The sequence below is a fragment of the Siphateles boraxobius genome, unplaced genomic scaffold (genome assembly GCF_051911475.1).
Source record: "Siphateles boraxobius isolate OS27281-9 unplaced genomic scaffold, OSU_SipBor_1 130, whole genome shotgun sequence".
NCBI lineage: Eukaryota > Metazoa > Chordata > Actinopteri > Cypriniformes > Leuciscidae > Siphateles > Siphateles boraxobius.
The window spans coordinates 12,573,654-12,590,883 of NW_027508734.1; the positions used below are offsets into that span (position 1 = coordinate 12,573,654).

The 17,230-nt window shown below is 37.0% G+C and overlaps 1 protein-coding gene across 1 annotated transcript; it reads left to right on the forward strand.

Annotated features, from left to right (window-relative positions):
• The first annotated feature begins 2,914 nt into the window (after nucleotides 1-2,914).
• slc39a1 (solute carrier family 39 member 1) lies at nucleotides 2,915-6,949 on the forward strand. The gene is made up of 4 exons (XM_077227928.1): nucleotides 2,915-3,269; nucleotides 4,043-4,173; nucleotides 4,272-4,577; nucleotides 6,056-6,949. Exons 1-4 carry the CDS (start codon nucleotides 3,155-3,157, stop codon nucleotides 6,407-6,409), a joined length of 906 nt encoding a protein of 301 aa, XP_077084043.1. The 5' UTR covers nucleotides 2,915-3,154; the 3' UTR covers nucleotides 6,410-6,949.
• Nucleotides 6,950-17,230: the final 10,281 nt, after the last annotated feature.

Consider the following 17,230-nt stretch of genomic DNA (forward strand, 5'->3'; position numbering starts at 1 on the left):
AGCTTACATAAAGCACTTAATCATAATTGAATCACTACATGCCGTTTTTTATTGCTCAATCTGACATCTTATGAGGTAATTTTCACCTGCGCCAACACTGACATAAAATGGTACCATTGTCCTCATGGGTATTGCTTTTCTTATGTGGCAGCCAGCAGGTCGCCTACAGCTGTCATAAAACAAAAGTGTCCCTAAGGGCCACACAATCAGGCCCTTCACTGATGTTTGAAATCATCTATCTCTTGTCGGAGGCCTGTCTACTGCACCTGAAACCTGAGTGGGTTGAGTGAAAGGCCTAGCACAGCCTCCCCACAAGCCTTTTAATTCTGTGTTGCTGTCGCCTGCAGCGGAACAATAACTTCCTCTTGTATTATTGATGCCTGAGGGAGCGGCGGTCACTCGACAGCATGGAGCTCGGTTGGCTGCAGGAATATTAAATGAGAAACTTTACTCCTCATGCCTTTGACTAACTCCACTCAAATCGCACACAGCAGTCAGCTTGCTTGTTTGCTCTGACATGCATATGACTAAAAACAAAGCTCAAAAATGTAGCTAAGGGGAAAAAAAGTAGCCTATTAGTTGCATGCTGTCTAACTGAATAAAAGTGAATTGTAAAAAATAAAAGCAGTTAAAAGAGCTTGCAGATTCAAGACTTATGTCTATCATAACTTATTCAGGCATGTTAGACTAACTGTACTAAAGCATCTTTTGGTCCAATGTGCAAAATATGAGGTAAATAGGGTCATGCAAAGTATAACTATAGTATAATATAAGGAAAGAGGTAATATAGGCATCGCCTATTTCAATGCCTTTGCAAGCAAAGCTTCTTGGGAAAACACAAATATTTTGCAAGCGAACAAAAAAGTATTGAAATAATTTTCCTCCGCATCTCATAATTTGTTCCCCAAAATCAAACATTTTTGTTCCCCAAAATAATGTGTTGTCAGACATCCAGCACTTGCCAAGTATTCATTTTAGGCCTTTATTTTTACATCTCTGAATCACGTCTGATTGAGACAACTGATTCCTGCTTAGCTAAAATAATACTTTAAAAAGCCTGTTCTTGCACCATTTGTTCCAGTGGGGGAAAAAGCTTGCAATCCACATGTGGATGTAGTAGGTTCTATACATTTCGTTTGTGAGGTTTCAAGCAATCGTAGGTCAAACTTGGGCATTCAGAAATAGATTAACTAACTTTCTGAAGAAAGGAAATTCAAGAAAATACATAACTAACATTACTAAATAGCGTGACACAAGCAAGAGTGTCTTATTTGTTTTCTTAAGACTGCTTATACAAAACATAAGAATTACAATTCTTAAAAATATCACAAATAGCTTCCTAAAGTTAAGGTAAAGTCTTGACTAATCCGTCTTAAATCCACAAAAGTATACGATGCTTTTGTTGGGTTGTTGAAAATATTAAGTATTATTACAACATAACACCTGCTACATAATACATTATATAGCCTAAATGCTTAAGAAAACATATTATGTAAATGTTAATGTCATTAAACACATCCATATCTTGCACTTTACATTCAAAAAAGGATCTCTGTTGGCTTCTTAAAAGGGGTTAATATGGACAAATATATCATTAAGATTTCCCATTGTAAATCCCAAGCTCAATCAATAAAGTTCTGAATTGACAAATCATTCTCGTTAGTTTAGCTACAATCAGACACCAGAGCCTGTAAATTAAAACAAATAAGATGTTCTTATAAGAAAATATTTTGATAACTTAAAATTTTTATATTGCTTCTATTCAACAGCTCCATAAACAAGTTAATGTTGAGCAACTTACATTTTAAGCACAATTGTTACCCTTCGAAGTGTGAGTCCTTCGAAGGATGCATAAATTGAGACGCAACTTCAGTGTCCGAATTCATTCACTCATGTTTTATTCACTCCCTCAATGAAACTATATTAGTGAAGTAATGCAGAGAATAGTGAATAGCTGTTGATTTCGGACACAGCCATAAAGTTTAGTTCCTGAATGAATCGGTTGAATGACTCACCCGTAGAAACAGTCACTTGTCGCCATCTACTGGCATATGGATGTAGAGTTACTGAGAACAAAATCCCTCCACCATTATGCACAGACTGACTGACTGACAGAAAACAAAAGTGTTTATGATAGTGTTAATACAGAATAGTGATAGTGAAAAGTCTCGGCGCTGTAGAAGCGCTGCTCTGACTCGATGACCGGAATTATTGTAGCCTAAAATTACATTTCCCAGCAAACATGCCGGGCCTGCTGCCGTTATCTGGGCCCACAGTGGGCTGCCCGCAATGGCCCCATTCGGGCCCTAAAGGAGCATATTTGCTGGGTTATTATTGGCATATGAATGGGAAAACTACAATGTATATGACTGTTAATCCATAAATTCCTGTCAATTCATCATTTGGGTAGAAGTGAAAGGTAAAGAATACAAATATTTAAAGTACTTTTGAAAGAGCACTGTAGGTTACTTACTAACTCAGGCTCTGACAAACAAAATAGTTCTGCAATTTCTCTATTTTCCTCTGTAAAGTAAATTTAAGACGCACGCACGCAATGCTGATGTGACTTTTTTTTCTCAGTCACAAGGCAGTCATGTGTGGTTTAGTCACATGTACTGCATTGAGGTGCTACTGGGAACAGCAGCTATATGCCATGTAGTCAAAGCACAACTGGAAGAAGTGGAAATAACTATACCGTACTGAAGTAACATAATCTTCCCACAGGGGGCGCTCGGCGGCTCAAAAACCAAAATGTACTCTTTTAATGCCCTCAGATATTATATTTTAGACACGTAAACAATAATACACTTTTAATTAAAATGTTAAATATAACTACGGAAGTGTAGATATTTCAGTAGTATTATAGACGTTCAGTTTGACCGTTCAGCGATTAATCAAACCGGAAATAAACGTCATAAAACAAGGGGCGGGACAAACGACTGACAAACATGCATTGGCAAGTCGTGTGATTTTAAACCTGATCCGAATGAACCGCTGAACTATCATGAACATCAAAGTCATGGGGTTCATCATTCAAAGACAGCGCTATACATTAGAACCTTTACCGATATTTTAGTAATCAGAGTTTGGCAGAGGCGCCTGTCCTCTCTCTACGGTTTACATTTCTAGTTTCATCTGAGTTGTCATTGTCGAGATGGATTACCTGCTACAGGTGAAAGTGGGAGCGCTGGTTGGGCTGCTGTTCTTAACTCTATTTTTTGGTTTCATCCCAGCGCGGATGAAATGGTTTCAAGATACTAGTGGAACAGGTAAATAATAATTCCCGTCCTTTTAGGGGTGTTGTCGAATTTTTACTGTCCTATTCATGATGTTTTCTTACATTTGTCGCCTCGTTGCAGCACAGCCATATATTTATGTACTGTAAGCATGTTACGCATCTGTTCACATGTGGATATGTGTGTGTTTATGTATGTATGCTTATGCCCATACACTAGGTTACATACACTCTACCAAACCATAAGGAATTTGCTCAGTCTTTATGCAACGAACACATGAGAGTCAGCTGATGAGGTTTTCTCCAGTTTACTCGCATATTACAGATGTGCATTAGGGAGGAAGTGAAACTGGTGTTCGAACATGCTTAAACAAGCAAAAACTGCTACTAAACGACCACAGTGATCTATAGTAACCCAAATGTGTTGTGAATTATTAAATCTGTATTCTTTTGATTGCAGGCTTTACCTTAGAAGCATATGTCACAAATAATCGCTTGTGCAACCAGAAACGGATGTGGTTTTCTCACGGTTATGAGTTGTCAGAATTATAGTTGAGTAAAATGTCATTAACACCTGATTAAGCTCTGCTTAGTGCAAATTACATTTACACCTAAAACTTTAGGTTGTGAGTAAATAAAATGATCAGTTCTGCTGATGTGTTTTTAATTATTTCTGGGCTCCTGATTAAAATCCCTATGGCGAAACTTGCTTTACTTTGACTGATAAGCTAAAAGGAGTGATTAGAGAAAGATTGCACCATTAATCAATGTAACGTGACTTTGATTGTGGTTTTTCTTTGTTTCCAGCAATCCACCGAGCCGTGCTGAGTTTTGTGAGCTGCTTCGCAGGAGGCGTCTTCCTGTCCGCCTGTTTATTAGACATAATCCCAGACTACCTCTCCGACATACATGCAGTGCTACAAAAACAAGGCCTTGATGTGAGCTCACTGAATTATTTATATCAATTATGGAGTTGCTCTGTTAAGATCAATATGTTGATTCCATGTTTCTAATACCGGTTCTCCTCATCTTCCAGGAGGGCTTCCCGCTTGCAGAGTTCATCATGGCGTGTGGCTTCTTCACCGTCTTGATCTTAGAGAAAATGGTTCTGAGCTGCACAGAGGGCCGCAGAAATGAGGAGACGGCTCCTCTTTTAGCTCCCGCGGGTCACGGTCATGCCCACGGACAGAACTCGCTAAATGATCTGGAGGGGAATAGACACCACATCCACGTGGATTTTCATGCGCACTCGTCCTTCCGCTCCTTCATGCTCTTCTTGTCTCTCTCTCTACACTCTGTGTTTGAGGGTTTGGCCATTGGCTTGCAGACCACAGACACTAAGGTGATTTATTGAGTTTTGGTTTTGTTTGAAAAGACAACTCTGTGTTGTGTCACTGTGCTGACCTTGTTAGAAAACTGATAAAGTTTTAGGTTCAAAGGTTTACAGCCCGGTTTAGCATTGTGACTCAAAATCAAGCTGTGTTTTTAGGGTTTTGTTCTGTTATGTCCTTAGGATGCCAAATCTCTGGATAAATGTCGAAGGGTCACTTACTTTTTCTTTTATCTTTGGAACACAAAATAATATATAAAGGTACAGTATATATGAAAATATACAGTACAAATGTAAAATTACAATACTAAGCAACCCAAACTCGGAGCAGATACAGAGATGAAGTTCGTGTGGAGCAGAATTTATATTATACTTACTTTGAGCATGTTATGTTCCTCTTGGTTTAAGTCAGTTAAATTTCCCCTTAAGGTCCATTCACACCAAAAACGATAACTTTATTAAGGTCCACACCAAGTTTATTATAGTTTTGCATTTTTAAAATAGTTTTTATTTTAATATCATTTTCAAATTTCCCACAGTTTTAGTTATTTTCTTTAATGGTTTTGTTAGTTTTAGTTTAGTGCTTATTAATTATGCGAACAATTATTTATTATTGCTAATTATTATTTTATTTCAGTTAGTTTTTCAGTAACTGTTGTTAGTTTCGTTTAGTTTTAGTTTTTCATTTATGTTGAAATTTCTATTTTATTTCAGTTTGTGAAAATGTTTTTTTACCAATAGTTTTAGTTTCAGTTTTTGTTTACGAAAATTACCTTGGTCCTCACCAACGGACAATATCGTTCTGTTTATTGTACGTGTCTGCTTGTCAGTCAGTTTAAATGCTCGAGGTCGTTACAGCAGGATGGATTTTGATTGGCTGTCAATGTTTTTATCGTTCATCAGCTGAAGAAAATCGTTCTGAAAGTGATTCCAACGATATCGCTTCTCTGTGCTGTTATCGTTATATTTATGGTGTGGACCGCTATTCTTTAATATTGAGAATGATTTTTAGAACTATATCTTTGTCGTTATCTTTAGTTATGGTCTATTGTAAACTTGTTTATTTGTCACCACACAAGGCTGGATGAATTCACTTTAGTGACGTCGCTACAAAATAGTTCCATTTTAAAGGTGAAGTGCGAATTTTGAAATACTTTTTATCCTGCTGCAATGTGCCAATTTCTTTAAGGAAGCCATGATGAGGGGGATTAAATGACAGAATTTTTATTTTGAAATTGTTTGGAAATATTATTATTTATTTATTTTGATTAATGCATAGAAATTACACTTCACAAAGTCAGCAGAAGACAGAATTGCCAACCCATTTTACTTCTGTAATATGTAACAGAATGGCCTAATATGAGTGGTTTGTTGAAAAATAAGAGGGCTTGGTGACATCAGCCAAAAAGGAAAGTCTTTTAGAATAATGTATACTGATGAATATAACATAAAAGACAAGTTTCACTTCCTCCACTCCAATTTCTGTTCAGGTTTTGGAGATCTGCATTGCTATCCTGGTTCACAAGAGCATCATTGTCTTCAGTCTGTCGGTGAAGCTGGTTCAGAGCGCGGTCAAGCCCATGTGGGTGTTGCTCTACGTGACGGTCTTCGCTGTGATGTCTCCTCTCGGCATTGCCATCGGCATTCTAGTGATCGAGGCTCAGCTGGAGGACGGTGCTTTTATCCAGGCGGTGCTGGAGGGATTGGCGGCCGGGACCTTTATCTACATCACCTTCTTAGAGATCCTTCCCCATGAACTGAACTCCCCTGAGCGGCCACTGCTCAAAGTTTTCTTCATCCTCTTTGGATTCTCAGTAATGGCTGGTTTGAGTTTTCTGGGTTGAAAGACACCCTGTGGCCAGAAAACGGGATGAGACTTCCCGGTTTACTTTGCTTGTTTTGTAGAGGAACTGGGAGCCCGTTTTTTTTAAAGGCGAAAGGTTTTTTACTTTTACCAGATCATTTCACAATGAATTTCAAAAAGTGGTTTAAATTACTTTTATAGTGGAGAAAATGTATTTTTCTGACCAGATTTCAGCATTGAAGAACAGTATTTCACATGGAAATTGGGACTTTTATAAATATTTTTAATTGAACTTGATTTAACCTTTTTAACTGGTCAGATTTTATCAGTGAAATTGTTTTCATGCCACTTTTGTGTTTTCTATTTGACTTGCATAACACTATCCACAAAAGCACTAGTTGTCTGATCAAATACTATTATACATGTGTATATATACTTAAATACTAAAATACTATTTTCATACATTATGAACATTAACTGCCATACTACTTTATCTTTATTATTGTTGTGTACTGTATACACACTTCCCCCCTTTGAGTGTCACATTTTCTGTTCACAGTAAATTTTCCAAACAGCCAAATGTTTGAATAGTTTGTACTCATGATCATATAAAACAATTTATGAGTTTCCACAGTAAAATGGGATAAAATGTGGTGTGTTCATTAAAGAACACAAATGTATATGTTCCTTAACCATATTAAATGTATGATTATGAAGGATATTTAAACCATTAAGTAATGCATTTCCAACTAGTGGAAAGAGCATGCTGTTTCAGTGCAGACGTCTTTCTGTAGACTACTGTGCCTTTAGAAAGAGAAATAACAAATGACATGCTACTTATTCTGTGCTTAAAATGTTATTAAAAAACACTAAGGGCCGGTTCACACAGAACGTGTTTTTACTGTTAAAAACTAAGGGCAGAGGAACGAAAAAAAGACGTGTTTTTAAAAGTTGAATTTATTTTAACTTGAGCGCCGCTTTTAGATTGCAGTGATGCAAGAGATGCTGCAAAAGATGCTCAAACATGTTCGCCTAGCACGCTTTTACATTGAAAAACAATGGGAAAACGAGTTCTGTGTGAACTTCAAGTCTTTTGAAAGTTAATGTTTAGGTTTACTGAGAGAAGTTACTGGGTTTTTTTTTTTTGTGTGTGTTTTTTTTTTTTTTTTTGCTTTCTGTCTCAACATGCTTTGCTAGGAGTAGCAGAAAAGCATATAGGATCTGAAACATGGTTCAAACATGACTTTATCTTGCAATACCAGATTTAGCCTCTAGATGTTAGACTTCTACATACAATGTCGGTAAATTATTGACTGTTTAAAAATGGCATAATACTAGTACTATTATTTTAGTATTTTTAGGGGATTTTATTGTACTAAATTATATTTATACTTTAGCTATAATTCACTTTTTGTGCATGGACCTGAAATATGGACAGACATGGACTGCCATAAATCTAATGCTTTGGAGCACAGACTTAAACTTGGTGTCTTTTTAAAAGCGACACTTGGCAGATTATGCTGATGTGAAAAAAAGTGAACTTGAAAAAAGTTAGAAAATGTTACATTTATTATTATGAAAAATGAAATTTCAATTATTTGAAATATATTTTCCAAAGCAAAAAAAAAAAAATCATTTAAATTGATCAAAGCCATAAATCTAAACAAGCTGTCTTTGAGGTCGAGATCTCCAAAAATTAGCTTTCAGTAAGACTTTGTTTGGGCGCAGCACCAATTATTTCTAATAGATGAAATATCATCTCCCATTCATTTCCAATGCAGTCATTTTTAACCTCGAAAAATAGAAGTGTGACTATTTTTTTCAGAACCATTTAACCTTTTTTGTGTGTGTTCACACAGCAAGTGCCAAAACCTTTACTAAGCTTCATATCATTCCGATGAACTAAAAAATTCTAAAAAAGAAACTTTTTTTTTGACCAAACAGCAATAGAGGGTTAAATCATATTAAGTAATCTTGAGGCCCTTCTACTGGGCCCCGGTCCTTTGTTTGAGAATCACTATTTTAGATGTTTTAGTTGGTCTGTTACTATCGGAAATTCATCTAAATAAGAGCTGCTGTTTAGCCTTAGCTGTCTGTATTTAAAATTAGATTAAATCTCAAAATTCATTAGAGAAATAACCATAAGGTATGTTTATACAGCTGAGTTAAGGCTGCTCTGTGCCTGCTCAAAATTCTGTGTATAGACGCAATGCGCCACAAAAATCAGACTAAATTATGCCTGCTCTGACCCACCTCAGACCCTATGACAACATTCTGTTAAACTCAGCTTAAAGATACCTATTTGCCACTTCAGAAGCACTTGTGTGCCACCTTTGCCGTGTAAATTTGGCATTAGATGGTTCCATTTTTTTTTTTTTACAAAAATTGTTCACTAAATGAGAATTAAAAAAATATTCTGTAAACTGTAAAGCAAATGACTGAATATGCATGTCCAAAACCTGTGCAGTGGCCCCAAAAAGTATTTAAGACAGACTTAAAATAAATGCCTTTGCATTAAGTGTGGCATAAGTGTCTAAATAGTTTTTGGGGCCACTGTAAAAAAAAAAAAAGTGCAGCACTAATGAGTGAATAGCTATGTACTGGGGAGCTTTTCTGTAGACAATGACTCGGACTGCCGGGACGGGGAGGGTTGTTCATTTGTGCATGTGCAGCAGAGCAGCAGGTTTTGTGACGGACACGTACAAGAACTGCTCCTCCACTGCTCATTATCGGCTTTTTGCTCACATGCCTGAATGGATGGCATCTGTGCAGACCTGTCGCTTGTCCTAAATTCCCCCCCCACCCACCCCATGCACACTGAATTGTTAGTATTCATTGTAATTATGAATGAAACAAGGCCAAGCAGGACTGCAATTTCGTAAATGGTAGCTAAATCTTTTCATTTTGGAAAAGCTTATTTTTATTTATAATTTTTGGTTGCAAGCGCACAACTTTGATTACAAAAAGTGCTCGCTGTAGAATAAAGAGGGAACCACATCAAGGATTGTGGAGCGAGGATTATAAAGTGTACAACCCAATGTACTACAAAATGCGTTTAATAATCGTATTGTGAAACTCAGTCAATGATCACTCACAGGATTAATGCCTTTCAGATCACAATCCGTCTGTGCGCTTGGTTTGGGCCGCCCGCCATGGTTTTAACTGTTATTTTGTTATGAAAAGAACTTCTATTGAATTTGTAGCTTCTATGTGTTGATCTAATTTAGTCTGGGACTAAATCAAAGCAGAGATTTAAGGCTCTAATCCAGATCACCAGGGCTAAGTCTTCACATTCTAGAGTAGGTGCGATGGGGTGAATGGGAGAGACTCCAAGGATTTGGCTTCCATCTTGCTCCTTGAAATTAAATATTAAGCACCAGCTGCATCTGTGGTAACCTCACACACTCTCGTTTTTGCTATCTACCTTATTTTTAAAGTCACCATGAAATCAAAATTGACCATTCTTACTTATGGAATATTGCAGTAATTATTATAAATCCTATGTTCCCTCATAATCTTTAATCAAAGTTGAATTTGAAGTTGCAGCAACTTCTCTTCTCTGATGATGTGTTTACTGCCGTTAGGGCGGGACAACCTGTCCTTCACATGAGATCGACCAATAGCAAATCACAACCATCCAAACAATTCCCCACGGACAAAATCAAGTCCTTCTTGTTCACTTGGATATACGTCACAATAGTGAAGAAAAGATTGTTACACCCACTTCCAGTTATTTGTACAAAATAGCCTGTTAAGCTACTTGATGTTGCAAACTGGTAATTTTGTTATTTTATCATTTTAATTTATTATCGTAATCATAAACACACTGGTTTGTAGCACAACCTTTTACTGCACTTTGTCATTCTTCTAGTAATTTATATAGCGGTTAATGAATGGGAAGTCTCACACATTCACAGAAATAAAATAACAAGAAAAATAACTAGAAAGTTGAAAAACCTCTGAGAAAGAGTAAAAATGAAAGGGGTTTTATTTTGGAAGAAAATGTGAGAGATTCTTGCATGTCCAAAACTTAAAAGGTATTCTGAGTGACAGACCACAATTGATTTTTTTTAAATAATGGAAAAATACAAAATTCTACATTCTACTATTTTTCATAGGCACTTCTGGCCAATGACCTCCAAAAGAAAAGTGTCGGAAATGTTCAAATCCACCCATTCTCCAAAGAACAAACACTAAAAAACTGCTGAAAGATCACACAATGGTAATCACTTAATTAGTATGTAGTGTTTGTTATATTGCTAATGTAATCTATTCACATTTCCTTTGTGAACATCACCAATCTGCGGATTTATGGCGTTATTTTCCTGTCAAATGTCGAGAGCGCATTATTGTAGCGCGAAAGTACATTAAAGGCACACTATGCAAGAATTTTACCTTAATATAACAGGTTCAAAGTCATTTCGGTGGTAAATAAACTCATAGCAGGACGAATCATCCTGGTAGTAAAGCCTGGGGGGGACGCCGCTGGAAAAACCAGCAATGTAAGTTTGAGAGGAGCGCCCCCGACAAATCTCGCGAGAATCACAAAATGCTTTACGGCAACGACGTCACACACATCAACAACAACATGAAGCACGAAGACAGTTGCACGCATTTCAGACGTGATACTTGAGTCGAAGATGGAAAAAGCAAAGAAAACGCGGTCGGAAGAGACTAGGAAAAGGAAAGAGAATCTGACCGCGTGAGGAACCGGACAAGAGTCCCACTCGCTCGGGCATTTACTCGTTGGCGCGAGCTAAACAGCAGCACTGGATGCAACAGCATCTTGTTGATGGACTAGTAAGTAAATATCTAATTTGTAAACTTGTTTGCGTTCTATATTGTATGTTGTTGCGCTTGCTTGTAGTATGTCATTTTTTACGATGCTGTACATTCATCCATTGTTGATAATTAGACCAGTCCAATAATTTATCATGAGATTATCATGAGAACAGTTGTCAATATCTCACATAATTATCAGGACACAAATAAAGTTAAGCCTAGAGGTTGTAAATACTGTAAACGAGCACAATTGGCAATCTATTATGATAAATTGCAATAATCCTAACGGCGAATGTTATTAAATAATGCGACGTACATTTAACTTTATTGATGTCATCTGGCGTTTTGTAATGTTTACATTACACTCAAAAAAGTATTCCAAGTATTCCACAGTGACTCTACAGGTCGCTGTTTGACAAAAACGGAATTCCTGCATAGTGTGCCTTTAATATAATGCGCGAGCGGAATCTCTCTGCTCGTGCACGGAATATAATGTGCCGAGCGCGAATCTCTCTCCTCGCGTGCCGGAACTGGGCGCGCGCTCTCAGATATATACGCTGCTCTTGTAAGAATTTTCTCTGGGCTCGTTCAGAGAATATGTCTGGACTTAAAACGTGTTCAGTGCAATCGCGAATCTCTCCTCTTCGCTTAAAGTATATGGAGGACCAAACCTGCATAAATTAAAAATGAAAAAATTAATAAATAAACAAATAAATATGCGAATAAATGTAAAAATAAATAAATAAATGACTATTTATACTATTTATATAAATATCTTATCTATGTATAATTATTATTTTTTACACATTTATTTATTTTTTCATTTATTTATGCATTTATTTTCAATTTTATTTATTTTCACATTTACTTATGTATATATGCATTTATGTCTACATTTATTTATGTCTACATTTATTTATTTATGCATTTATTTATTTATACATTTATTTATTTATACATTTATTGCTCTGTATGCTAATGGGGGGGGGGGGGGGGGGGGGCGTGTTTTACCTAAGACATAGCAATCGATCTCAGAGTGGCAGTGCTGAAGCATTGAGGCCACAGTGACACCTTGTGGTGTGACCAAACAATACGGAAGAGGTTTGTGGACGTGACTTTACAGGTCACGCAGGAAATAAATGATGGGCAATATGGCCAAAATCTTATAACACGGTTTATGTTCTTTAATATGCCCTAACTGTATGTAGCTATAGGCTGTAGGTTTACCATACATAGGCCTACTCTTATAATTATACATAAATAAGGAAATAAAAGTATAGTCATTTATTTATATATTTTTACATTTATTCACATATTTATTTGTTTATTTATTCATTTATTTATTTATTTTTAATTTCTGCAGGTTCGGTCCTCCATATATCATAGGCAATATGCATCATCATCATGTAGCCTATAAGTTCTTAAGTTTAACTGATCAATTCAGTAAATAAGGCACTACTATAGAGCTGTCACCAGTAAAACTTAGTTTCAACAAAATCCATCTTCGCACTGCAGATGTGGGACGTGTGACGCTGACTCTAAATGGCATTAGATATTATTTACACAGACTGTTAATGCAGAGGAGCCATGGATGCATTTACACTGCAATTACAGTTGCGTAAATAATGTTATGAGATTCATTTTTTAATATAATATTTTGAATATTGAAATGTGTGATTTTCTGCTTCAGTGATTCTGCTTGTTAACATTAGGTGTCTTCAATATTGGCCAATCATCACTCAATTAATCACATCAGCAGAGGTCAAACTCTTGACATCGACACTTTGACGTCAATATGACTTTCATTTTTGACCTATTTCGTGCCGTCATTTTGACATAATGTTTGATGTCATATTTATGTTAAATTGACATCATATGCCCACTGGGTGGCTACATACAGTTAGGGCATATTAAAGGATATAAACCATGTTATAAGATTTTGGCCATGTTGCCCATCTCTATGTCATTTATTTCCTGCATGACCTAAAAAGTCATGTCCACAAACCTCTTGCGTATTTGGTCACACCACAAGGTGTCACTGTGGCCTAAATGCTTCAGCACTGCCACTCTGAGATCGATTGCTATGTCTTAGGTAAAAGACCCCCTCATTAGCATACAGAGCAATAAATGTATAAATAAATAAATGTACAAATAAATAAATGTAGACATAAATACATATATACATAAATAAATTTGAAAATAAATCAAATTGAAAATAAATAAATAAATAAATGCATAAATAAATAAATTTTAAAAAAATTGGAAAAAATATAATTGTACATAAATGTGGAAATAAAAGTATAAATAGTCATTTATTTATTTATTTTTACAATTATTCGCATATTTATTTGTTTATTTATTCATTTCTATTCTTTTATTCATTTTTAATTTCTGCAGGTTTGTTCCTCCATATTCTTTAAGCGAAGAGGAGAGATTTGCGATTGAACTGAACACGTTTTAAGTGTGGGCATATTCTCTGAGCGAGCCCAGAGAAAATTCTTACAAGAGCAGAGTATATCTGAGAGCGCGCGCAATGTTCCCGCGCGCGAGCAGAGAGATTCGCGCTCGGCACAGTATATTCCGCGCGCGAGGAGAGATTCGTGCTCGGCACATTATATTAATGTACTTTCGTGCTACAATAATACGCTCTCGACATTTGACAGGAAAATAACGCCATACAGATTCTGTTCATGTGCCCAGACATTTTAGAAATCCCGACCTGCTGATGTTTTACGGCCATGTCCGGAATTAAGAGTAGCCTAGGCCTAGGCCTATGTATGGTAAACCTATAGCTACATATAGCCTACAGTTAGGGCATATTAAAGGACATAAACCGTGATATAAGATTTTGGCCATATTTCCCATCTCTAAAGGCTGATTTATGGCTGATTTATACCTTTGCGTCGGACCTATGCCACTCTCAGTGGCTCCTGTGCGTCATCAAGTAGGGGCGTGTCCAGGAGGTCAGGAGCTCCAGGCGTCATCAAGTAGGGGCGTGTCCAGTAGCTCAGGGGCTCCAGTGCCTCATCGAGCCCACGTTTTAACCCCACCCAAAAATCCGTAACACAGCAATGGTGAAAAACTCATTGTCGGGTCCGAAAAAAACAGTTTTCGGTTCAGTGTACTGGTGATTCTGCAATAATTCTTGAGAATCGCTGTAACAAAACGGCGCTGATCGCGCGCGCGAGAGAGAAATAGCAGTGTGCACGTGGGAGCAGCGTGTGAAGAGTGATGATCAGAGTTGCTCACAAGTGAAGAAGAAATGGTTCGCGTTTGTGCCGTTCCGAATTATGGCAACAGAATGTGAAAATACAAGAACTTATTCTCATCGTCTTCCTTTCCATGACCTCGAGATTCTGCAGTTGTGGCTAGTTGTACTTCAACTTGACGCGCAAACACCCATACAAGTACTGCGCGCTAAAAATTACCGCATTTGCAGCGAACACTTTGACAAGGATGACCACAGACACAAGACAGCGGGGCCGGTTGAAGAAAAAAGAGATTCCATGGAGGAAGACGTGTGCAACCACTGTGGAGGTAATGTAAACTTTATTTATCCTTCCATTTGGGCGCTGTGTTGTGTCTGTGTAGTCATCCTTGTACGGCACAAACGCGAACCAAATTTCTTCTTCACCTGAACACTGCTTTGGCTACAACGAAATTCCCACGGGACTTCAGCGCGAGACTAGCTAGCCGTCTAAAACACTATTTAGGTGAATTTAAACAATGCCTAAGTTGCTAAACGCATCTTGTTCACATGTAAGGGCCCTCATGTTGGACAGACATTTTAATTGCATTTTGTGTCTGTTAAAAGGCACAAAGACCCTCTTTATGTATATATGCCCCCATAACTGCCGGTTTAGCTGAGGGGGAGCTCTGGGCATTTGCGGGAACAGCACCGTGTTCGTTTTTTTTCTTTTTATAGACAGTAGGCTACTCACAAGATTTAACGATCAAGATTAACTTAAAAATAAAAATCCCCGGAGTTATCCTTTAAGTCGTAGACACATATTACACGACTTGCATTTTGCTCTATTTATCGTCAACGAGATTAGATCCAAATAAATCTATAAATCGTTGCGCATCTTTTGAGAAACAGTTTCCCTGACTGAAAACTTTCCATACATTTAGCGGCTTTAGATATCTACTCTGAAGCGCAGACCGAGGAGCTAAACATAACGGTGTCTTTTGTAAAATTAAACTGCTTCTTTCAGCAGGTTATTTTCTCAATATGTAGCCTATTGATTGAAAAAAATGAGAATAATAAAATTCGGATTTCAAACGCAACGCCGATCGAGTTTATGAAACCGATGGTGCGAATTAAGATTATATTTAACGTTACAGTGAATTTAGAGATTAGGCTATTAGCCTATAGGCTGGTGGTGCTTGAGACTCTATTTGTCATTTTTGTTTCTGTGAAAAAATACTGGCTATATGCAATTTTAGGGAAAGAAATAACATTACGATGTCTAGAAATTAATTTCAATACTAACGTTACATTGTGTTTAATTTTTTAATGAGATCTACAAATGTAAGTTAGCGCCAAGAATTTTCACGGGAATAAATGTATAGATCCGCGAAAAAAAATTTGTAACCTATTGTGGTTAGAACTTTTGTCAAGCGTGTCAGATGTTAAGGGTTCTAATCCGCTCTCGAATAGTTTTTCCCACCCTCTCATCAAAACCTAATATGTGACAGTAGGGTCAAGCAGGGACACGTTTCTGTGCGTTTTTGTTATGATTTCACTGGAACGAATAGTCTCCGCAATGGCGTTAATATAATTATCAACGTCCTGCTCAGGACAGCACTCTTTCTCGTCTGATCTGTTGCTTAACTATTGTTATAAATAGAAAAAAACGAGGAGGAACTTTTTTGTGAATTATATTTCAGAAATGTGCTTTTATTGTAGGCTAATATCTGTTTCAGTGGTCTGTTATGCTTAATAAAATGTATAGGCATACGCCCATCAGCAGCTTCACGAGCTCCCGTGTAGCCCTATGCACCAGCTGCAAATGCTAAAATAAACAGCGCTAGTTTTTGTATCAACAATCATGAATTAAAAATACTAAGTCAGTCTTTGTTTGTATTGCATGTTCACTTTTAATACAACGAAAGCTCTCCCATCCCTCACAAACTCGTGTGGTCGACTGTTACGTCATAATGATCGCCGCATTCCTCAGAACGTTCGGTGAGTATAATGAGTGCAGCGGATTTATTCTTCTTGTAGCGAGTCGGCGATTGTGTGAGTATGCTTTTTACACAGGGTTTGGGGATCTGAATTTTAATCTTTTCAAAATTTCCAGAAGAATCTGCTTAAACTGTGGAATTTTGTTGTCTAAATAAATAAATAGGCATGGTTGGCTACACAGTGGTGGTTTGTTTGGAAATGAGAGGATGATATGTAAATCAATAATGATAATATATAATTGTTGATAATTTATATTTCATTGACAAAACGATAGCAGATCTGATGACACACTGAAGTGATACTGAAAGCTTATTGAGCTTAAGCTGATTTGTTTAATCAATCAAATTTCCCTCAACAACCGGGCATATTAAATGAAATTGAAATTGATTAAAAAAAACAATTAACTTTTAGCTTCACTGTTCATTTTAAATACATTTTAAGGATGCTCTCAGCCTCCCTTGCTTCTTCTGAAAGATCGCCACTGGGCATACATTTATATTTTTATGCTATTTCTTTAGAAAAGTAAAGGCCCGGGTAAAGCTACTTGATTTTTCGAGTTCCGCGCCATCTCGCGCACAGTAGTGTCCGCACAGCTATTAGTTGGTGGACCCGTTTGACACCGCACAATTTCTTATTTATACTCTACCAGATGTCAAAGAGTCGTGTCAACATTCTTCTATCTTAACAATCACCTAGCCTATGCGTTGTTGTGCACACCGTTAGTGCAAACACAAAAATTATTAATTATTAAACTACACACGGATGTCCGTGGAACTTCAGATGACAAAAATTGCAGAATGCGGACGACATAAGTATAAGTTGGGCTTAAGACAACAAGCTTTCAGATTCTTGTACTGTATGTTTACTCAAATCATCTCTTCCCTTTCTCTT